The sequence below is a fragment of the Castanea sativa genome, chromosome 5 (assembly GCF_040712315.1).
Source record: "Castanea sativa cultivar Marrone di Chiusa Pesio chromosome 5, ASM4071231v1".
NCBI lineage: Eukaryota > Viridiplantae > Streptophyta > Magnoliopsida > Fagales > Fagaceae > Castanea > Castanea sativa.
The window spans coordinates 45604829-45630373 of NC_134017.1; the positions used below are offsets into that span (position 1 = coordinate 45604829).

Sequence of the window (25545 nt, forward strand, 5' to 3'; positions counted from 1 at the left end):
TCAATTCACTATTCTAAATGTCAAACAGAAACTTGGTCATGCATGGTCCTTGGACCACATATCTAATGGAAATTGATATCTTCTTAGATGTTAAACAGAACCTTAGTTATGTCGGGTCCTCGAACCTTCTAATTTGGGGAAATTAACACTTCGTTCCATCATTCTAAGCTCCAAATACAAACCATGCCTTCTGGTTACATGACTCGTGGAAATTGACGTATTGATAAACCATGGTAAGTTTGATGGTTTACTTTATGCCCCTAACTAAATATTAAGTTAAGTCTTAGACCGTGTGTTGTTGTACTTCATATATTACAGTTTCGATTAATGATTTATCTGCTGATGAATAAGATTGATAAAATGAATGTACTTTTATGGGGGGGTTGTTGATGTTTGAGGTGTTGTAAAGACTTCACTGTGCATTAAGGTGAAACAAATTAGTATTTTTCTACTGTAGATTGGAAACTAGTTGAATAGCAACCTTTCAAACTTCTATTTAATCTTTGTCAATGGATACACTGGAAATAAAATTCTAAAATAAAAGGGTTAAAATAAAAGTCCTAATACAAAAAACTCATTACATAAGGAAAAAGGGTCCTAATTGGCTTAAGCCTTAAGCCTTGGTGGGGGGGCCCTGCTTGGATGTGCTGGCAGCCCCTTTTGCTTTGTTGTCCTCCTCTGTTTATTTTAGCTCCGCTTCGAATGAGGTCTGAACTTGTTTCCCTTTGTCCTTTGCCACTGGTGGAGGAACATTGGGCTCGGCATCCTTGCTCGGAGGCTTCTCGGCTTCGTCGCCTTGTTCCATCTCTTTGTCAGAACCAACAAGTTTTTTAGGAGTTGAAATGGGTTCTTGAATGATAGATGGATGTGTTGAAGGCGTTGTCTCGAGGGTAGGTACGATAGGAGGAAGCTCTTCGAGCACTTGGATGTCCTGAGGAAGCCAAATGTTCTCAGGTTTCCTCAACTCGTAAGTTGTGGGAATCCCTGCTACGTTCAGGGCTTCTGCCCACACTTGTTGGAAATACTCCCTGCATAACTCTACCAACTCCTCCGTCAGTCAATCTTCTATCGCCTCGACCCCTTCATTGTAAGCAGCCTTCTTGGCAGCCTCCATAGTTTCCTTAAGGTTGTAAGCCCCTTCCTTCACTTGGGTGAGCTCTTTATTTAAGGTAGAGTTTTCTTGCTGCGCTTTAGACAGGTCTTTGTCCTTTTGACGCAGAAGTTTACGTTGCCCCTCCACCTGAGTTTTGATCATTTTAAGGCTGGCCTCGGCCCCATTTCTCTCCTTCTTCTCATCTGCCAACTGCTTGGTTAGGTTCTCGTTCTTCGTAAGGGCTCGGCCTAAGGCCTTCTCGGTCTCCAGTTTGACCTCAAGTTCAGCTGTAGCCTTCTTCCGAGAGTCTTCCACCCATTTCTCTGCAGCAAAGACTTCTTGTATGGCCTGAATTGAAGTGTTGAATAAATGTATTATTATTTATGATTAATTCAAAATGTGTGCGAACAAATTTGTGCTAAAATGTGATTATAGTAATAATATGGAGCTAATTGGAAGACACTCACCAAAGCCAGGTCCTTTTTGAAGGAGAGAAAGAGATGTGGCTGACTCATTTTATCTAGAGCTTCCATATCCTTCGGTAGGAGAAGAGGTTGCTCCAAGGCATTAGCCAGGTGGTGAGCGTGTCCTTGCTGGAATGCCCTAATGCTGGATTGGCAGGAAATGGGGGCCCCATCTAGCTTCAACGTAGGAGACCAGTTGGCTTGTGTACGATGTACCTCAGCCAGGTCACGGCTTTCCCCGCTCTCTACTGAGGAAGCACGCGACTTACCCTTGCCTGCTTTCTGTTGCTGTTGTTGTTGCTTAAGCTTCTTTTGTTTCTTCATATCTGCCTCCCCGACCTCGTTCTTCCTATTCTTTTTAGGCTCTAGGATAGGGATCTTAGGACCAGTAGGAGGAGGGGGTGGTGCCAGAATGGGTGGGGGTTGCAACCCAACCGCGCCTTTCTTGGGAGCCTGTGTGCCCCTCCTGGACTTTAGCTTTCTAAGGGTAGACATGTCATCTTCCTTAAAGCTAGAGTTGGGCTATGCTATTACGAAACCTTTTATACTGGAAGTTTCTGCGGGCACCTATTCTTCATCCGAGAGGATGACGAGGTGATCCTCTTGAGGTCTCTCAGCTTCTTCAAGGCGAAACTGTTCTTGGTCAGGTGATTGTTGCGAGGACGCAGGTTCTTCTTGGATGGCTGTTGTTTAGGAATGTGCCGAGAGAGGAACTGCTGCGATGGGGCGGGAGTATAAGATGACAGAGGGGTCGTCTGGGAGTTCGTGGACAGAAAGGAAGCCTTGTCTCGAAATATCTATCCTTTTGCGTCTTTGGTCTCCTGCGGTGATTATGTTGCCAATCTCTTGGAAGTCATCTGATAAAGGATTGTATCCTAATATCAAATGGGCTACCCTCACTTGCAAGTCTTCGCTAACAAATACTTAGGATCGAAGAACGCAATTGAGGTCTGCGACGTTGCAAAGGCTCAGACGAGGCTGTACGTGTTGTTTGTCTACAAAAAACATTCAAATAGACAAGTATAGTTAGGTCAGTAGCGAACATCAATTACAAGGGTAATAATAAGCAGTGTAACTAGAAATGGTGAAGATAATAGGACTAAGTCATAGGTTAGGGAATCTAACTCCTATAGAGTCACACCTGGGTCTCCCCATTTGACTGGGCAATGAGGACTGTTAGACTAGTTTCCTGAGGCGATAAGGTAGTCATCTTTCATGCCTTTGTTGGATTTGGGAAGATAGGATATGAGCCTAACAATGCTAGATCTGGATTTAAGGTAATACCCTACGTCCTTAAGTTTATGGCATTCGTACATGTAAACGACGTCGTGCCATGTGAGATTCAGACCCATTTGTTCATTTAGAGCGTCCACACAACCTAAGATTCTAAATACATTTGGTGTGCATTGATTTGGGCATAACCTATGGTTACATAGGTACTCGCTGGTTACGTTTCTCATGGGAAGGGTCATCCCACCCTCTAGGAATGCGATAATGGGGATGATGACTTCTCCCTTTGTTCTAGCGTTACCTATGTCTTTTATAGGGCAATATCTCAAGCCTAAGTCTTGGGGAATATAATATTTGGCCCGAAAGCCCTCCATACCGATGTCGGTATCTACTAAACACTTAAATCTACCCATTTGGTGGGGGTGTGAATGTATGTTTGGAGAAGGAAAGGGTGTAATCGGTGGCCGAGGACAGTAGCTGAGGAGAAATGAATAGAAAAGATTGAGAACTTACGGGAAATAGTTAGACGATTCTTCACGAGCTTCATAGGAGGAAAGAGAATGAGTAATTTTTAGATGTGATTGATTTCTGAAAGGATGAATGGGGATTCGGTTTCCTAGGCGTTTTGGCGTGTGGGAGGCAGCCTCGAATCAAAGTTATCCCACCCAAAAATTTGAGAAGGAACATGGGTCGTTAGATACGAATCTCGCCGTTGAACGTGGGGAACAAGATGTAACTCGTGGTCATTAATGCGGATGTTACGGGTTTCGAAGCGTCATGGGCAGTTTAAAAGAAGCAAATTGACCTTTACACATGTGACAGTTCGTGGACCATGTAGAGGTTTTGCTGTTGGATCAAAACTCCATTTCTCTCATCAGATGGGAAGAAAAATGAAGTTTTGAGGGGCTATTGTGGGGGTAAAATAGATAAAATGTTTGTTTAGGCCTTGGGCCTAATTGGTGGTGTAAGTCTGTCCGAGCAGAGCTTTTGAGGCCTACAAGCCTGTGCACACTACGAGAGGTGGAGGAGTCGTCCGAGGAAGAGTACCTCTTCGGACGAGCCCAGTAAAGGTAATGGGACATACCAAGGGATTTAGAGACAGAATTCTGAAAGATCTATTGGGTAAAGGCGTGATCCATGCAATGGTTAGAAGGAAGAACGTGTGAGAAATATCAGAGGGGAAAAAGTTGCTACCACCGCATCAAAGACCTTGCACCTACCTCCCTGGCCGCATTAATGGGGAAACGACCTTTGAGCAGTGAGGTTCAGCTTTCCAACTGGTATTTGGAGGTTTAAAGAAGGTGCTGGATGGGACAAGTATCTAGGGAGGAGATTGGTGATACACGTGGAAGAAAGAAGGAAGAAGAGGATGGATTCAAGAGAAGAAGAAAGATATAAAAGGTAGAGGGGGGGCAGAAGGAAGGGGGGATCGAATACTTGAATTGTAATTGAAATATTTTTCTTAAAGGAAAGAAAGGCAATACAGGTTGTCCTTGGCTTACGTCCGAGGAGAGATTCTTTACTATTCTCATCTACTGAACACAAGGATAATGACAATCTAGCCTGTTTTTCCCTTGTCCAACATCCACAGTCTAGGTTTGAAGCCCACACTCTACACATTTTTATTGTATAAGGCTCTTTGGGCCTAAGTCCATCTGGTAATTGGACCGGGTACAAATTGTGCACTTACAGTAAGAAACACCATAATTTTCACAATAATTAAGTTAATAAATTTTTACTTATTTTTATTTGGACTCATCTTTGACATTCTTATTTATTTACTAGTTAATAATTAACCACTTAACAATTATGAAAATTTTTGTGACTCTAGAATTATTGAAATTTGTTCATATCTCTCACTATTCTAATTAGTGGAGCCCTTATTTTACCCATAATAATAATAGTAATAATAATAATAATAATAATAATAATAATAACTAGTCGCTAACCAGTGCAATGCACTGGAAAGTTCTTAGAAATGCTAAAATTTTTTTTTTTAATAAAATTAAATGCATTTTTTGTCGGGTTGAGAGAAATTTAGTCAACTTAAATGAACCTTTTTGCTTTGGATTTTAAGGAATAACTCACACAAAAAGGAATATACAAATTTCATTAGGATTTGAGCTGGTCAACCAAGGTAGGAATGTGTGCGTGTTATATATATATATATACCTTGTCAAATATTTCTTAATCTGCCAATAAAGCAAATTATTGCTCTTTTGAAGCAATTTACAATGTTCATTCTAGGCAGAAGCTTACATACTTGTTGTTGTGATTTACAATTTAAGTAGATGAAAAATAATATGATGTTCTATCACTGGTTATTGCACCTTAACAACAAAAAGGATAAAATTTCAAATCAAAAGATTACATATCACATTTAAAAGAAACACTAACAGAAAGTAAAATATATGGCATGCACTAATAATTAATGATCATAATATTCAAAGAGTTTTGTAAATCAACAACAAAATCTTATTAAATTGCTAGGGACAGCTTCACTAACTATATTTTATCAATAAAAATAACCTTCTTCATAATACTTGTTTAAGTTATCATATTAAATATGAGAAAATAGGTGCAAGCATATTGTTGTTGACTCTACACTGTATCACAAAGAGTCTCTCGTGGATTGCTTTATTCTTCTCTCTGCTCTACAACTAAAGCTCCCCCATCATAAGCTTCCTGCACTGCAAAACTGTGTAGACAAAAGCAGAATTCTAGAATTTTCATTTTCTACTTTTGTAGCCTTCAACACAAGTTTAGATTCATGATTTTATCAAAATCTTCCATGCCTTTATTATTAAAATTCTCAATATATACACCATTAGCATAGATACAAATTGATTCAAAAGCAGCCTTGTTTTAAAAACACCATAATGCAGAAATATCACCAACAAATAATCATAATATTTGAAGAGAGATGAATGAAGCAAAATAAAAATAATTAAAATTCACAAAATGAAGAACCAAATATCAAGAACATAGAGGGAGATTGTTGGAAGCAGAATTTACAAACCTAGCATAAATTGTTAAGATTTTAGACTTGATTGGAAAGGAAGTAACTCTAAAAGTTTTAGCTCACCGAGCTTTCTTGCATTGTTTTATAGCTCCTGGAGCAAGGATATCAAGGGAGTTACAGGAAGAGAGGATAACAGACCAAACAAATCCGCGCTTATATCAACCATCAATAAACACCCAAAATTATAAAAATCTAAATAGATTAAAATGTTAGATTGAGAAAGAACTTAACTATTTATTTATATATGCCAAAAATGTTTAAGGATTTCCAAAACTACTAAAGTTTGTGGGTTAACAAATTTTATACACCTATGGGAATCTAATTCTTTTTAATCCAGTCAAAGAATTAGATAAACAAACAAAAAGAATAGAAAGATATAATACCTGTTTTTAAAGTTTTCAAGGGCTTTAACTAATTCCTCATACTTATATTCCTTTATCTCCACCTCTAACTCTACTTTCTCCACCACTCTTGCACCTTTTAAAATGCCAAAATAACCCAACAACGTCGTTTAATGCAATATCTTTTAAATTAAAGCATGGACACAATAAAAATGAGTGAAAAAGATCATAAATTTATGTAAGCATTCAAAAATTTGGGAATTTAGATTCAGATTCCGTAATAAGAACAAAACAGTGGGGTATATTATCTTAAAGGTGTTGTCTGACATAGAACAGATTGGGTTGTTGAGCTGTTTATTTTTTCCTTTACAAATGATGTATGGTAGCTGTTTTTCCTTTCTTTCCCACTAACAAAAGTAGTATTCTTTATGAGAAAAGTTTGAGTTGAAGCCAGGAGAAGAATTTTTATAAATTCAAAATATTCAAGGGCAGGTTGTATGATTGAAAACAAATATTTTACCTTTCAACCATTTAAAGGAATTATTTTACCTTCTCACAATGAATTATTGGAAAAACAACTAAAAAAAATTATAATGAGTATAACAATCGCAATAAACAATATGTTCCAACCGTTTAGAAGAAATATTTCTTTTACTTTGTATAACAACTCAGCTGAGTTAAATATACTTTTTAAAAAGTTTTAAAATGAAAATATTCTAAAAACAAGAGTCATTTTTTTTTTCTTTTATTTAGCAACTAAACAGAACAATGAACAAATATAGATTCCATAAACAAAACTATCTACATCAGACAAATAGTGCAATATATGTATTAGTAGCAAAGCAGTAAATGATCTGATTAATGGTTTTATATTGACTATTTATATATAACTTTATGCAACAGGAACTTTTTAAAATTTTTTTTTTTTTACAGAAATTGTTAACAAACCTTGATCATCAATGCAGTTAAGTATGTAGCTCTTTATCCAAAAATGAAAGTAGAACCTGCAAAATAAGTATTTTTTTTTAGTTTTTTTAATTAAAATAATTTGTAAAAAATAGAATAACGAAGATCAATAATAGTGTAGTAAATGCCCACCTAGACATGGATCAATGTATGTCTGTCAAAACTATAGCTGCTTTTGGAACCTTCTCAACTAACTGTAAATTAAACCCAAAAGTTTTAGTAAATCATTTAGATTAGAGATCAATTTTGTACTATCATATATATATAGGAAGAATTTTAACTAAAAAAGAGCTTTTAACATTTTGAAAAAATATTTGACAAACTACAGTGATTTTTTTTTCCCAGGTGCATTATGATTATAGAGGTACAAAACTATAGAGATTGCAATCTTTAGGAGGCAGAAAACAAATGTGCAAGATCTGGAAGACAACATAAAAAACAGGTCATTCTAAGCTTTAGTAGTTGGAAACAAATTTACATGCTCAGTAGCTAATGTGATATTAGAACTAAAATCAAAAGTTATATCAAGCATAATTTAACATGAAATAAAAATTGCAAAGTGGAAAAAACATTAGAAATTAAGATACCATAAACAAAAATGTAATCAAAAGAAATCATAGTACCATCACTAAACTAGGAAGAAGCCCAAGTTTGAAAACCCCCACTAAAGTATTTGATTTGTACCACAATAAGACATAGAAACAATAAATATATTAGTGAGTATATGAAAAATTGATAATCACAATCAAATTAAAAAATCAAATGGAAACACATGTCAATCACACTGTCCATAGGACTGTTTTTGTAAAGAGAAATGCATGTTTTAATTTACTGTGTAGTTATAGAGAAACAAGAAAGAAAAAAAAAAATTCTTGACAATATCTAAGGACCTTAAACAATCATATATTATGAACATTCTCTGTTAACAAAAAGAATTTTTCTTTCAAAAAATCACATGCCTAAACATAAGCCTAAATTAAAACAAATTCGGATAAAAAATGATATTAAAAACTCCAGCAACCCGAAACTGAAACAAACAATAACCATCTGCAACACACAGCCCATACATATCACTAAAAATTCTAAAACCACAATCTACATCAATATGAATTATCTTAGGCCTTTCAAAAACACAGAAAAAAACACCCATTAAATTGATACTATCTCCACTATGAAACCCATCGATATTTACAATATTTTCTTACAAAACCTATAGAAGTTGAAATCCCTAAATCGATAAAAAAACCTCATTGAAGACATATAATTAAAACATAACTTTGAGGCTCTGTTCCATTTAAACCAATTTCAATATGAATTTTAACCCATATCAATCGAATAAAATTGAAACTTGAAAAAGATCAGATTGGAATTCTTCATACCTGAAAAATCGTCCAACATCAGAAACGGAAAAGGATCCAAATTCTTCAAGTCAGTCCTGAAAATCAAATGCCCAAAAAGGGGGCCAAAAAATAATCAATGCCTAGATGATAAAAACTCAAGAACAAAATAACCATGAATCAAAATTGACATCAGCCAGAGGAGTTGTGGCCGAGAAAAGGAGGGAGCTGCATTGAATGAGAGAGTTAAAGAAGAAGAAGGAGATGGGAGTGAGTTTGAAATAGAGAGAGTTTGTTCGAGGGTTTTGTTAGGGCTGATTTTGCATTTGAGAGAGGTTTGAGAAGGTTGCGGCTGATTTCTTCATTTTGGCTCCTTTTGTAGTTGTTTTGTTGTTGTTGTTTTTTTTTTTTTTCAAGGAGAGGCTCCTTTTATAGTTGGGTTTTAATAAGAATTGGGTTCTACCTTCTTCAGTAAAAAAAAGAAAAAGAAAAAAAAAGAGTTGGGTTTGTAATTTCTATTTGGTGGGGAAAAAAAAAGATTTGTTATTATTTATATAAGTATTGATGACATGAAAAATTGTGAAGCAAGCAGAGCTTCAATTATATATATATATATATATATATATATATATATATATATATATATATATATATATAGATATAGATAATACTAATAAAACTACCTAATGTTCACACCACTAAAACTCCAAAGACATCACTATTTTTTTTCCTTCTATCTCTAGGTGTTTTTACAATTTCAAACTCTAGGCTTTTGACCCCCCGAACTAAAATCCTAGCTCCGCCACTAGTACGAATCAACCATAACAGAAATCTTGTTATTAGGACAACAAGAAGTGCGGGAATTGAAACTAAAATTTTGAGTTTCTGATAATGTGATCCTCTGACCACAAGACTCTCGGTTCTTTCCAATCTATTGTGATTGGAATTTTATTCAGGTTTTTGTACTTGAATGTTGTTGTTTTTGACTTTTTAAAGAGCTTGGTTGGGTGGAAATCTTGTATCCAGTGTGATAGGCAATGAATTCTTCATTTTTTATGTCTGCAAATTCATGGGCAGTTAGCCAACTTATCAAATCGGACTACTGTTGCTATACCGCTACCTGTAATGTGTGGCTGGCTATTTTTTTATTTTTTATTTTTTATTTTTATGAAAACTCTGCTTCATATTATTTATAAAAGGGAAGAAAAAAATCAGTTACAAATAGAAGCATTAGAGGCAACAGCAGCTTCTAAGAAGCTGGGGGTTTCCTCAACTTAAGCCTCAAAGTCAGAAACAAACTTAGCGTGCTGCGCTAACAAATGTGCAGGCTTGTTGCCCACCTTTCTAATGTGAGAGAAACAGAAACTTCGAAAAAACTGAAGATGGAAAAGGATGCCTTCTAGGACATTTGCCACAGCAAGTGGGACTAATGAGCTGCCTTTCAAGAAATTGCTGACTTGTAGAGAATCACCCTCAAACACAATATCATGAATCCCCATATCTCTAGCAAAGAGCATCGCAGCTTCCATCGCCTTATCATCCTGAAGAATCACGCCTATATCAGCAGAGGAATAATCCTTGAAAACAGCCCCATCCACATTTGCTTTGAAGATGCCTGACACAGGGGGAGTCCATTGAGGAGGGAGGAGAATTTCCGACGAGGTGGGGCAGTCTTGGAGAGCTTGGTAAGCTGTAACAAATTGAGTGGCTTTAGATATCAAAATTGCTACAGTTTTTGGGGCTTCTCCATGTCTAATTCTATTTTTGTTCTTCCTTAAATTCCACGCAATAGCCATGAAGTGAGTGAGGTTAACATCTGCTAGTCCCGATTCATCACACATCTTCCATAAACAGTCCACAAACAGAGAGTCCCTATCCACCACCAATCCACATGCCTTCCAAACTGCTGCAGAAAAATCACAGTGAAGTAATACATGACTAGTTGTCTCGCTGCACCTGTCACATTGCTCACAGGTATCAGAATTAATCACTTGTCGTTTGCACAAATTAGATTTTGTAGGGAGGATATTCTGACAAGCTCTCCGAACAATTTTTTATTTTATTTTTTTATTTGGCACCTCAGCTCCCCAAATGGTCTTCCAAAGCCTCCTCTGTCCATTAGCACCTGAAGTTCCTTCATGATCAGCCCTTGACATAGATTGAGCTAACCAGTAGGCACTTTTCACTGTAAATTGTCCATTAGGTGTACCAGCCCAAACCATTTTGTCCCTAGGCATACGAATACTCAGTGGGATGCTTAGGATGGTTTCTGCCTCAAAATTTATGAACAACTCTCTCACCAAATCAACCATCCAAGTGCCACGGTCTGTATCAATGAGGATATCAACGGTTGATCTAATGGCAGCAAGGTCCTGGGAGAAATTACTCGAATGGTGGATGGAGTAGGAATGCGCTTATCCATCCAAATCCGGATACTTTTGCCGTTGCCAACTTGCCAACGCATCCCTTGATTAACAAGGGGCTGTCTTGCTAGAATACTATGCCAGACATATGAAGGATTTTTACCTTTCTGAGCATTCACAAAATCAGTCTTCGGGAAGCATTTGCTTTTAAAAACCTTATAAAATAGAGAATTTGCCCCTTGTTGCAACCTCCAAACTTGCTTTGATAAAATGGCAAGGTTAAATGATCTCAAATCTCTAAAGCCTATACCCCACTAGCCTTTGGCGTACATAATTTTTCCCAACTCATCCAAGCCATTTTACGCTCTTTATTTTTTGCCCCCACCAAAATTTCCCCACCATACTATTTAATTCATCGCAAAGGGACTTTGGAAGTAGAAAACAACTCATAGTGTGAGTTGTGATTGCTTGAAAAACAGCTTTGATCAAAACTCCTTTCCCGCCATGGACAAGAACTTTTCTTTCCAACCCGACAGCTTGCTAGCCACTCTTTCCTTAAGTTGTTGAAAGGTGTGGCTGACTGTTGTTCTTTGTGGATAACACGAATCAACTATTACCAAGTGCTGGCAACCAACTTTCTAGTAAGACCTATCATATATAAATGTGGCATTGCCGTCAATCCATTAATCTAAGTTGGTTCCATTCTGACTGAAGATGATGACTAGCGATTCTTTCCAGTTGTTTCTCTTCTAGTTTTCCATTTTTACTTCTCCATTAAATTGTTTAATTGCCCATTTGGTTGTTATCAAGTATAGTTATCATAAGTATTTCAAGTAATAGCTAGATTTAAGATTGTTGACATTAAGTATAAGTATTTCAGTGTTCAATGACAATTCAACAAGCATCTATTTAATGAATAAGGAAATAGACTAATTGGACATGAAGCAATAAACCATAGCGCATGAACCATTCTTTAAACTAAAGAAAAGAGATTTAGACTAATCCACTACTATTTAGTCCTTAGTTAACCGACCAGAAAATAACAGATTGACAAATTGACTGTTGGGTGCACGTTCTGTATTCCAGCACACACAAGTCAAGAACTCATTTAATGATCTTGTCACTCTTGTCTCCCAAGCCTTGTGACAAGTCTGACTTCTCTTAATGAGAAGTGATGCCAAGCATGTCTAAGCATAAGAATATGAACATGCGTTGATGCATAGATGCTAACATAATGATAATGTAGAGAGGTAGTTGACAGTAAGTCAAAAATATGAGTACGAACATGCATATTTTGATATGATAATTGCTTCCTTCGAATAATGAATGCCATTGCCATGATGCTATGCTTGTATGTGTGAATGTGCTTGACTAATATCATATTTGTAATTTGCTAACTTGATGTAGCTATCGCATGCTGTTTGCTGCCCTTGGTTATGTAAAATATAAGATGTTTAGATGAATGGTTGGATGCCATGCTTAGGTGAATGCTAGGATGTATGTTAGGACACTTGTGATATGTGATAATGTGATTTTACGTTGCTACCTTGTTATGCCGTGTTGATGCCAAGCGTGTCTAAATATAAGGATATGAACATGCGTTGATGCATAGGTGCTGACATGATGATAATGCAGAGAGGTATTTAAAGGTAAGTCACGCATATGAGTGTGAACATGCATATTTAGATATGATAATTATTTACTTTGAATAATGAATGTCACAATGCTATGCTTGTATGTGTGAATGTGCTTGACTAATGTCATATCTGTAATTTGCTACCTTGTTGATGTTGCTGTTGACAAGCCCTAAATCCTAAAGGGTCCAAAGCATGAGAAAAACATCTCCAATGTACCTATAGATTTTTTCTTTTTGACAATTCAATCCAAATAATTCATATCATGTACCAACATCAAGAATTATCATAATAATTCCATTAAAGATACTCCCAAAGTAAGTCAGAGTTCTATGAAATAATTACATTGACCATTGGCCACAAAAAAATGGAGGTCTAAATAAATATAATTATATATTATCAACTTGTCCCCTTAGTGGGAATAAAAGTCATCACCACTATTAGATACAAAAGAATGAGTCAAGCCTATTCTAGGATATACATCTAAAGATTACCACAACAAAACTCCAGCCTCCATCAGTAGTTAGTCTAACTATTGCTAGCCACAAAAAACTGTCTCAAAACGATCGTTGTCTACTCTGAAAAAGTTTGTGGAAGAATGGAATGAGGCAAAGCCCAGTAAGTAGCATAATTAATGGGGGTGGGGGATAGGATAATGAGCATTATAGAAAACATGCTATAATTTGGGAATTTCCATTTGGATCCTGAAAATTCATTTTTCTTATGACAAGGATGATTAAAAGATGTAGTACCAAGCTTTCTCAAAATATTTCAACATGAAACTGCATACTATATACCATTTACTGTGAGCAATAATAACATCGTTACGAAACCAAAAAATTCAACCCAATGCTACATGATAGTCGCCGATACAAAGTTGGAACTCATTGCCAACAAAGCCGAAACTAATCTACCTACACAAAGTAGGAACTTATTGCCAACACAAAACCAGAACTCATTGCGAACTCATAACCATCACATAGACGGGTAAAGATACCATTGTCACACAGACTATAGTATCTAGCTAGGTATTCACTGCGTAATCACATATCACAACCCAAGGGTAAAAATATGAAGAGCTCACAGTTTACATGAAATCAAAACATAGTTCAATTTCAAGTAGTTTCAAAAAAACCTTTGAAATACCAAATATATTCACAAGGTTCTCAAAGCCTTCAAACTCATTTCTTGTCAAGAAGGTTTTGTATCAATTTTCCCAAATATCACAAGTCAAGATAAAGAATCTTTAAATCTTTCAAATAATACAATAAATCCATAAAACTTATTCCCAAGAATTAAATCAAAGATGCTAATCCTTTCCATGCTAACAAATCATGCATTTCCCATATGCAATAAGAAATATGATGCACTTTCAATACTTCATGCATTTTCCATAAATGATTAACAATAATAGTACACATAGAATGTTTTAGGAAAGCCATAAATAATGTTCCAAAATAGGTTTAATCATAAAATACTTTAGTGCAATAATGATTCATTTTTAAAAATCCCATTAAGAAGCCACTTACCTTGCAACCTGCAAAAGCGTATATCCAAAGCTCCAAAGGGGGTTAGCTAGAACTTAAACAATGTCAAGCAACCTATCACGATAAGTATCTAGCTTAATATTGCATCTAGCTACGAATTAGAGATCACTAGATAAGCAATTAACTAGGCAAGCCTAAGTATTTAGCCTCACAAGTAATGTATCCACTTCCAAAACTACTAAATGATTTAATATACAAGGTATAAACTCCAATTTATAAACATGTCATTCAAAGCCTTTTCCTTTACCATAAGATATCCTTACACTTTATGAATTTCTTCCACAATATATACATACCATTTTCAAGAGACCCATAAAACAATAACGTATATAACAATATCTACCATTACAAACTCCAAATGTAAATCCTACCCTAGCTCTAAATAAACAATAAAAATTAGATTTATCAACTGTTTCATATTAGAAAGAAAAAACCCCCAAATCTTTACCATGAGTAACCCTCAAATGGCTACCATTGTACAAAATCCACAACCATTCACCAAATATGTCCACCAAAATAAAACCCACATACATAAACACATGAATATCACTTCCAAAAATTAGTTTAGAAGAACCTCTGGAAAAATATGAAAACCCACCAAAATATAAGAGCTATTACCTTAAATAAGATGAGATGTAGGAGCTTAAGAGGTTCTTATGGAGCTTTTTTGGTAAAACTTGCCGGAAGATGATGATGGAGGTGGTGGAGTGGTGCACCGGTGGAAGAGTGAGGGAGTGTGAGAGAGGAGTGTTGTGTGTTTGAGACAAAAGAAAAAGAAGTGTAAGAGCATTAGCATCAATATGTGCAAAAGTTTCCTTCTATTTTACAATAAAAACTTACTTTTTTATTTTACACGATCAATTTGCAAAAGCACCCGCATCAGATTATCTATAATACACCCTCTTTTATTAAAATAATACTTTTTCACATTTTTATGTTATTTCCCTTACTAGGCCCCACCACTTTACCTCCCTTCTCTGAAACACTCTCTCTCTTTCTTTTTCTCCTTTTTCTTTCTACTTGCTTCTTTCTTCTTCTCCTTCTATCTTCTTCTACGTTTTTCTTCTTTAGCATCTTCTTTCTTTCTTCTTCTTCTTCTTCTTTTTCTTTTTCTATTCTTTCTTTCTTTCTTCTTCTTCTTCTTCTTTTTCTTTTGCTATTCTTTCTTTCTTTCTTCTTCTTCTTTTTCATTTCTAAAAAACAAATCTCTCTTTCTCCCCCTCTCTTTCTCTATCAAATCAGTGCTCTCTTCAAAGCTGAAAAAAAAAATAATCTCTCTACCAAGCTTCCATGGCTCAATACACTCACACACACTCTCTCTCTCATGGTGGTAGCAAGCTTGGGTTTTGGGTTGATTTGTATTTTGCCAAATGGATTTTCTGTTGTGTTTTATTTTGAGTTGATTTTAAGTTGGGTTTGTGATGATTTTCATTAATTTTGGGTTGATTGTGTTTGGATTAAATTGATGTTGTAATGGGTTGGTTGTGGTGGTGGTGGTTATTTAGTTGTGATGGTCTGCTGCTGCTTCTTCTTCTTCTTCTTGGCATTGAAGCGTGGGAGAGAGAGAGTCTGATAGGGCAAGGGAGAGGAGAGAGAAAGAAAACATAAAATAATAGATAGAAGAGTTATAGTAACCGTGCATATATGCACAGTTACTGTAACAATTGTGCATAAATGCACAATTTTACACCCACTGATATGGGTGTTTTTTTGTTCAAAATGTATAAAATGAGGAACTTTTTCTATTTTGCAAGACTTTACAAATACTGATGCTAAAGCTTTAAGGAACACTTACTTTGACCGGCCAAAGAGGGAGATAAGGGAGTGTGATATGTGGCAGTAGTGAATGGGGTAGGTGGGGCACGTGGGGGGTCCAAAAAATTTGACTTTTATCTCCTTTTTTTTTTTTTTTTTTTGGGCTGGGTCATTACAGCTGTCACATGATGTTTGCTGCCCTTGGTTATGAAAAGTATAAGATGTTTAGATGAATGATAGGATGCCATGCTTAGGTGAATGGTAGTATGTGTTTGGATGCCATGCCTAGATGTATGTTAGGACACTTGTGATATGTAATAATGTGATTTTACGTTGCTACCAATTTATGCCGTGTTGGATGCTAGATGCATGTTAGGCAAGGCTTAGTGTGTGTGTGTGTATAGAATAACCTATTAGAGGACATTTTGATGGAATTAAGATGCGGTGCACAATGAGTGGAGGCTGACCCATGGGTCGGGTACGATTGAGTACTCAATACCTTCCCATCCCCATACCTAACTCCGGACATGTGCTTAGGTAAGATCAGTCATTCACATAAGAGCACTATATATACGGTTTCTAGACCTAACCTAAGTGGCAACATTATTTTTACCCTTTGCCTGGTCCACTCAATCGAAGCTTACTCCTCCAAAATGGGAATGACATGAAATTTAAAAAATATGACTGCACCAACAATTGTTCCAAAAATTCCGAGATTCCCTTAAGAAAATATTTATCCATAAAAAATATTTTTCCCAAAATTTCATGGAATTGACTTTAATAAAAATTTTCCCTAGAAAACTTTTTTTCAAAACCCATAGGACTTCTATTTAAAAATAAAAATTAAACATGAAATTTCTTTTTATAATATTATTTTCCTAGGAAATAATTTTCAAAAATCCATGGCATTGCATTAGAAAAATATTTTCCTTAAAACATGTTTTCCCAAAAAGTCCATTGGACATGCTCTTTGAAAAACCCCTTTCCGAAAACCCTTTTTGAAAATTAATATTAAAAAAATATTTTTTGAATATAATATTAAAAATCAAATGTTTCCCAAAAATAGAAAAAATTAAAATAATATATTTTTTTCGAAAAACATTTTACAAAATACAAGTCAAATAAAATATTTTCCAAAAATAAAAAAAGCTATGTATAGCAACGCCAGTTGGTCAAACAAAGTCGGTCACACATTTTCAAAGTTGGCTACAACTGTTGAAAGCCAAATTAGTTATTAAAAATCACCTAAATGGGATTGGCCACAACACCACATTTATAGAAGATAGGTCTTGCTCGAAAATTGGTCAGCAAAACTTGGGAGTTCATTCTTATCCTCCACTGTGAACAATATTACAATAGTCTATTTGATATGCTAAAATTCGCTGTTAAAATCACCTTTAACTTGCCCAACACACTAAAATTTAGGTTACTTTCTATATATAGGGAAAATGTATGCTTTCTTCCTCACTATTTATTAATCTACCAAAGCCATTGCTAGAAAACCCTCTTTGATTTCTAAAAAATGGCTTTAATAGAGCAAAAAAAACTTATCACAATCATGTTTTTTATTCTAGAGACTTTGGTATCTCGAGCCATGTCCAACACTTTTTCTGAATCCCTCCTTTCTGAGAGATATGAGCTATGGCTGGCTCAGTATGGACGGAAACATGTAAACAGTGAAGAGCAGGAAAAACGTTTCAATATATTCAAGGACAATGTAGAATATATTGACAAATTCAATAATGAAGGGAATCGTACTTTCAAGTTAGGTGCCAATAAATTTGCGGACTTAACTCATGAAGAATTTCTTGCCTCTTATACTAGTAACGATATTCCCACCTTATCAAGTTCTTTCAATGTAGAAAGCTTTGATTTCAATGCCGTTACCGAAATTCCAAGCGCTATTGATTGGAGACAGAGAGGAGCTGTTACTGCCGTAAAGGACCAAGGCTGGGGCTGTAGTAAGAGGATCACTGTACCTAAAACTCTTTCACTTTCCTTACTTATTATTATCATAAAAATATTTCATTTTGTGGTTGATTCTTATGCATGCAGCCAATTCCGGTTGGGCCTTTTCAACAGTCGCAGGAATAGAAAGTTTACTCCATAACAAAACTGGCGTCCTGGCTGAATTGTCTGTGCAACAACTAATTGACTGTGCAGTAACTGAGTATACTTTTGGCTGCAATGGTGGTCTGGCGGCTCATGCCTATACTTATGTATGAGATAATAAAGGAATAACTACTGAAAAATTTTACCCATATCATGGGTCGCAAGGATCTTGTGACCAGGACAAGGCAACCAAATTTCAAATGTTCCGAATAAGTGGCTGTTATGCACAACATGGAACTGAGGCGGATTTACTTAAAGCAATGGCCGGCCAGCTAGTTTCAATCGACCTCAATGCTAATAGTCGTGAATTTCAATTATATGAAAGCGGAGTTTTCACGGGACCGTGTGAGTTTCAGAAAACCCATGTCGCCAATGTAGTTGGGTATGACACGACTGCAGATGGTGTCAAGTACTGGATATTGAAGAATTCATGGGGCACCGGTTGGGGTGAGGGTGGCTATATGAGGATTCTTAGAGACTACGATCCTTCAGGAGGTCTTTGTGGCCTTAATCAACAGATTGCCTGGCCATATGCTAAATGATTCAAGTGATGGCAAAGAAAATGCCTGTCCAGCTACTTGTAACGTCAAAATATGAACGTTGCAATAAATAAGCTAGCAGACGCTACTAGTGTTACGTAATGTAATGATAGCAAATAAAAAGGTTCAGATCTCTTTCATTATACGCACGTTTCATTTGTCAAGGCTGTGAAAATGCCTATATTGCTACTTTTAACGTCAAAATATGAATATTCTAATAAATAAACCTGCCAGCTACAGAAATTATTAGGTAACATATTGATAGCTCATAAAAATCTTCAAAATTTGGCATATTATATTGGTTGTGAGACCTAAGTTAGGTCTTATGACAAGATGACAATTGATTGGATAATTCAATAATTGGGTTTGGTGGGATTTGAACTCTGGATGTTATTATTTGAAACACTAAAATGTGCTAACTAGTTGATGACCTAAAAATAAAACTTAAGTACAATTTTGTAGTCCCTTAATTGTTATACCTTAGATTCCATAATTAAATACAATCACATTGTTGTAGTGACCAATGAAATATAAATGATGTCATCTTTTTCCGAAGACAATAAACTCAACCATGTAGTTCATTGATCAATGCAATCACCTTATTTATATATACTATAAAATCAAAATTTGACCAATATTTGACATTTTTTAGAGCTTCCACATTTTTACACATCAGCATTATCAAAAAAAAAAAAAAAACTATTTCTAACCCAAAAATTTCAGCTAAAAAAAAAAAAAAAAAGCTAAAACCCAAAAAACTCTTCCCCCACCCCTAATACAAATTACAAAACCCGATACTTCTTAAAAAACAAAAACACTCATGCTAACACCTTCTTCCCCCAAAATCCAAAACTCACCCTCTCCTTCCCCCAAAATTAAAACCCAAGACTTAGATCCTCCCATTGCCGCTACCAGGGATCACCACAGTTGTGTCGATTTATCTCTCCCCCGACATCATCACCCAATCTAGCCCATCATATTCTATGTTGGCAAATAATTTTGAGGTAATTTTTTTTTTTTTTTGATACAAGATAGAATTCTACTCTAGCCTAATCTAAGTGTATATGTGTATGAAGCTCTCTCCTAGAGACTTGAACCCCGGCCCTTGCCCCTACACTCTACAAGCACTTATACTTGTGGAATGACCATCACACCAAGGGTGTGCGGTTGTAATTAAAACAAAATATTTTTGTCTCTCCTTAATTTTCTTTAATATTATTTTCTATATATTGCTCTTTCTCTCTATTTGGTTCAATTGGTAATTGAATTTTGTTGGTTTGTGGCTGTGGGTTGCTCTGGCTGCAAGGTTGGTCTTTGGTTTGCCATCGATGGGTTTTTAGAAAATTCTCTAATCGTGTTTACGGGGCTTTGGTTTCTGCTACTTTTTAGTATTGCTTTGGTTTCTATTTGAGCTTTACATACATATTCATATTGGTAGATTCAATGTGTTTGCTTGTTGGGTTAAGATAGCTTGACCCCCATTAATTAATTCAATTACCCAAGTTGATTAATTAGATTTAATTGCATGCAAATCATGAAGGCACCAACAAATCACCAAAAATAATAAATGCAATGGAAAATAAATTTGACATGGTGATTTGTTGACAAATGAGAAAAACCTCGCAAAGTAAACCCCCCTACCCCCGAGTGATTTTAAGGTCACCATTCCCAAGAATCCACTAATCAACAATCAAGCGATTACAAGTATAAGAAATCTTACCAACTACCTTGGCCTATCTCGAAATTCCAACTCTACAGTTGAACCTTTGCTCCAATACCCAATTGGACTTGATCTTGTAGTAGCCTTCTTTCCCTTGATGCACAAACCTTCACTTTGTGACTAACCCTTTACACGGATCCCAATACGTGACTAACTCCAGCAACTTAAATAGATGTTGTTAGTTGCAAAGTTCTTCATTTCATCAACAATGAAGATTTGGAAGCACTTGGTTACAAAACCCTATAGTGTATAAACACAATAGCTTCTTATAAAGAAAATAAGTCTCTTGGTCTTTGTATTTGTGTGTGACGGCTCTTAAAATAAGCCTTATATATGCCTAGGGTTGTGAGAAAAGAAACCTTAAACATATTCAAAAGCCTGGGCCATATTTCAGATTTGGAAATTCTAAATGGATCGAGCTACTGTTGAGCTATCTATCGAGCTTCACATTAAGTCTCGATGGCAAGCATTTCTCGAGCTATCTGTCAAGACTTAAAGAACAGTTTTTCTTCATTTTTTTCTTGGATCAATCTTCATGTCTTTAATACTTGACTTAAATAACATGTTTCTTAAAGTACTATACCCATCTTAGATCTACCCAATTACAAGTAAAGTACATTTTGTCAAAGGATTAGCCAATTACAAAACATATGACCCTAACAATCTCTTCCTTTGGCAATCTATGACAAAACCACAAACAACAATTATGAGAGAAGTCTAACACAGCTATCCCATAATTTACAAAGTACATAAGTCTAACCCTACCATCAACTCTTGAAAAACTTTGCAAGAATAGAGATCATGGGATGGTAGACTTGTAACCTGTCTTAATTGAAACACTATAAAGAAGATTCATCAAGGCATCAAGTGTGAAACATAGACAAGTTGTATACTAAAAGAAACATGTGTATAAAAGAGAGAAGAAACAAAACATGTGAAACAAAGGTGAAGAAAAAAAAATACATCATATATATATATATATATATCAAGAATAAAATGTATGTTAAAAAAATGGTCACAAGACCACTGTACATGAAGTGAGAAAAAGATACGCCAAAACCTCACTACATCCCTCAAAACACTCTCCCCCTATCTAGTATATCCTCTACTAGCTCTCCCCTTAACATAATGACTACTCTCATATACAAAACTACTCCATTTTTTTGTCATGAGTGACAAATGGTGCATCATTGAGAGGTCTTCATCTCATCATCATAAAAAGAGCTAGAACTATCATCATCATCATCTCCACCAAAAGAGGACTCCTCAACAGACTTGGGTGAAGGTGAGGGTGCGAAACCACTAAGGCGAGACTGGCGGCGAGTGACATGACCAATTCTGGTGTTCTCTGACACATCTCATCAGATAGATGGTCAAGATGACTACCAAAATTAGCACGCATGTACTGAAGCTAATCCATGATATCAACGAGAGAGACATCTACCCTAGAGGAGGAAGAAGGGGCTGATGTAGAAAGGTTGAGGGGTAAGGGCTACATCCGTCGTCTCCCTCCGGCCTATATACTAGTGTCTAGACATTATTCCTTTGAAATTGATGAAGTTCATCATGCATGGCTTCAACCTAGTTTTCATCTTGAAGAGCATGTTTAACCTTGGTAGGTTCTACCTGAGACAAAAAACATGTATAAGAAACAAAGTTAGCCACATATTTATCAACTGTACGCTTTCTCAAGGTTAGTTCATTCATGTTTCCTATGATCATATCTGGAGGATGATTCAGTTAGATTCTGGATGAAGGTTCTTTTTCCAAGTGATCTTTAAGTTGAGGAGATGTAGAAGAGTCTTCCGGGACTTGTATAGCACTAGGTGAGACAAGAGGAGAAGGATCTTGATCACCTACTTCTTGGTCAGTCTCTAAAGGTAAAGGGAGAACCGAATTTGGCATTTGCTCAACAGCTTTTGACAACTTTGAAGTTAATGCTTCATCAATCACAACATCGTCAGTTTCCATGACCTTTTTATTCCTTTTGTTCAGCACCCTGTAAGGAGTACCCAAGAAAGATTCCTTCATCGCTTTAGGTGTCAAACTTTCTCACGTTCTCTCTATCCTTTAGAATGAAAAAAGTGCTACCAAATATTCTGAAGTATTTCACATTTGGTTTTCTTCCTTTCCATAGTTTATAGGGAGTGTTCTTTTTACCGGGTCTGAAGTAAACTCGATTTATAATGTGACATGTAGTGTTAACCGCCTTTCCCCAAAAATATTTTGCCACATCCTTATTGTGTAACATAACTTTGGTCATTTTTTGAATGACTCTATTCTTTCTCTCTACAACACCATTCTTTTAAGGAGTGATACAAGCTAAGAATTCTTAAGCAATGCCAACACTTATGCAGAAAGACTCTAATTGAGATTTTTCAAATTATTTTCCATGGTCACTTTGGATTCAATCAACTTTCAATCCTTTTTCATTCTGCACCCTTTTACATAATGACTCAATGTGATAAGGAGCTCCAGACTTAGATCGTAGCAAGATGACCCAAGTGAATCTAGTAAAGTCGTTGACCACTACCATGATATACTTCTTTCCACCTAGAGATTTTGTTCTTGTTGGGCCCATAAGATTGGCATGAAGAAGCTTGAGAGGTCTAGCCATGGCTGTGGTTAAGGTGGCACGGTGTTGAGCTTTTGTCTGTTTTCCAAGTTGACATGGTCCACATATAGCATTTGTCACCTTACTGAGTTTAGGAATTCCCAGAATGGTATAATTCTTGGACACAATTGATAGTTGCTTGTAGCTAGTATGCCCCATCCTTTGGTGCCATAAGTCTTCATTTGGCATTCGAATGTTGTTACATGCAATCTCTATGTCAGGAACTAGACCATAGCAGTTGTCTAGTGTGCGAACTCTACTTATAAGTTGCTCACCAAACTCATTTAAAACTAGACACCTCCCTTTTGAGAACAACACCATGAAGTCTTGATCACAAATTTGACTAATGCTTAATAGATTCACTCTTATCCCTTCCACATACAATACATTTGCAATATCCGGTAGTCCTGGTAAAGAGATGATTCCCTTTTCCTTTATTTGGGATTTGCTTCCATCACCAAAGGTGACATTGCCACCTCTCTTGGATTCAAATTCTTTGAAGAGAATGCGGTCTCTGGTCATGTGTCTTAATCAACCACTATCAAGATACCATAGATAAGTGTTCATAACTTTAAAGGCTGAGTGCATCATGAAGCATACTTCAAGCTTATTCGTTACGTCATCAGGTATGGCACTTTCTTTGATTTGATAGCCACGTGATTTTACCCTTGCCTTTATCTTTTTAGGCATATGCGCTTGTAAAGGAACAATTTGAGACAGTCTAGTTTTCTTCTACTCACAAGTAGACATTTTTCAATAATCATCAATAGAGCTTTCAAATAACCTTTAGACTTGCATGTTCTGAAAAACTTAAGCATATAAAGGTTAGAAATGCAAGAGATATTAGAAGAAAAAAGATATTTTCATGCAATTTGATTACATGACAATAGGGGTCGATGAATCACACATTAAAGATTAAAATCTAATTAAAGTGTGCCCGCTCTGATACCACTTGTTTAGTTAAGGTAGCTTGACCCTAGTTAATTAATTTAATTACCCAAGTTGATTAATTAGGTTCAATTGCATGCAAATCGTGAAGGCACCAACAAATTACCAAAAATACTAAATGCAATAGAAAATAAATTTGACATGATGATTTGTTGACAAATGGGGAAAACCTCCCAAGGCAAAAACCCCACTAGGTGATTTTAAGGTCACCAGTCCCAAGAACCTACTAATCAACAATCCAACGATTACAAATATAAGGAATCTTTCCAACTGATGGTGGTATTTTTCGACAAAGAAAGGCTCATAAACAGAAGACCAAGAAGGCAGATGACCTTGGTAGGGTCGACGGCCTCACGGAAAGGTAACGGGGGACCCTTTGAGAGGATGACCATAAAGTTGACGGATGCATTCCATACCGACGGAAAGGTTGAAGCGATGGTTGACCGTAAAGTCGACAAGACAAAGAAACCCGACAGGTCCTACATCTCCATACGTGTTCCACATGCATGCTCCTACAAGGAAAGATCTTGCGCATCACGTACCAAGGCCATATCATGCCCACATGTCTTCCTCATATGGAAAGACACCCTGGAATCACAGAAAACCTAAACACTAAAGACCTTTTGCAAGGAAAGATCCCTACTTCTAAGGGATCTCGATTCACTACTCACCACTATATAAACACTAGGCCCCCTCTTTCCTCAAGCATGCAGAAAATCCCTAGCTTTCTCACTGTAGAGTTCTTAGAAATTTCTCATTCACTAACTTGACCTTCAGAGGGTTCTTGGCTGGTACCACATCGGTACCTTCTGTTTGGTCCATTTGTTCTTATTCCACAGGTACCTATTGGACCGCTTTGGAGGCTACAACTTATTAACGATTTCAGCACATCATTAGTTGGTGCTGTCTATAGGAAGGACAACAATTCTAAGAAGAAATGGTCCAGACATGTTCAATGGTTACCATCAACCAGAAACAAGGAATCCACCCAATACCCTAGAAAGGCAAGTGCAAACCCTGGCTGCAGCGGTAGAGTAACTCACCCAACGTAACCAGGTGTTGGAACAACAACTAAACCAAAGGAATGAGTGACATCAAGAAGGCCCACACAATGAACGAGATGCTGACGAGCAAAATGGTAGTCACCTACCTACAGGGGGTAGGCAAGAGAGGGAAGACTAAAAAGATAGCAATGTCCCCAACAGAAGGGATGGTTTGGAAGACACTAGCCGTCCTTCCAAAATAGAATCAATGCAATGCATATGGCCTAGGAGATTCAGATAATGAAGGAGAAAATGGACATGATGATGAATGCTATGAGGAGATGAGTATCTACTAACTTGGATGAGCTGGTCCACCGGACCAACTCCCCTTTCATTGCCAAGGTAACATCTTTCCCCCTCTAAGCAAAGTTTTGGATTCCATAAGTAGAAATATACGACAGGTCAAGGGATCCACTCGACCACCTAAAGTCATTTAAAACCCTCATGCACCTACAAGGAGCACCAGATGAGATTATGTGTAGGGCATTCCCAACCACGCTGAAGGGGCCAGTGAGGTATGGTTTAGCAAGCTTACCCCAAACACAGTCTCCACCTTCAAGGAATTGAATGGCCATTTTGTCACATATTTCATTGGAGGACAAAGACATAAACGATCCTTCGGGGCCATACCAAACATCAAGCAACGGGAAGACGAAAGCCTGAAGTCATATGTTACCTATTTCAACAAAGAGGCCCTCCTGATCAATGAAGCTGACGACAAGGTTCTTATCACTGCCTTCATCAGTGGTCTAAAATGAAGAGAATTCCTATTCTCCATCTACAAGAACGACCCGAAAATGATGGCTGAAGCACTATA

General features: G+C 36.5%; 1 protein-coding gene across 1 annotated transcript; it reads left to right on the forward strand.

Annotated features, from left to right (window-relative positions):
* The first annotated feature begins 17346 nt into the window (after positions 1-17346).
* On the forward strand, positions 17347-18406 carry LOC142635277 (ananain-like). Its single transcript, XM_075809463.1, has 3 exons — positions 17347-17713; positions 17808-17971; positions 18044-18406. The coding sequence occupies exons 1-3, from the start codon at positions 17347-17349 to the stop codon at positions 18404-18406; spliced, it is 894 nt and encodes a 297-aa protein (XP_075665578.1).
* Positions 18407-25545: the final 7139 nt, after the last annotated feature.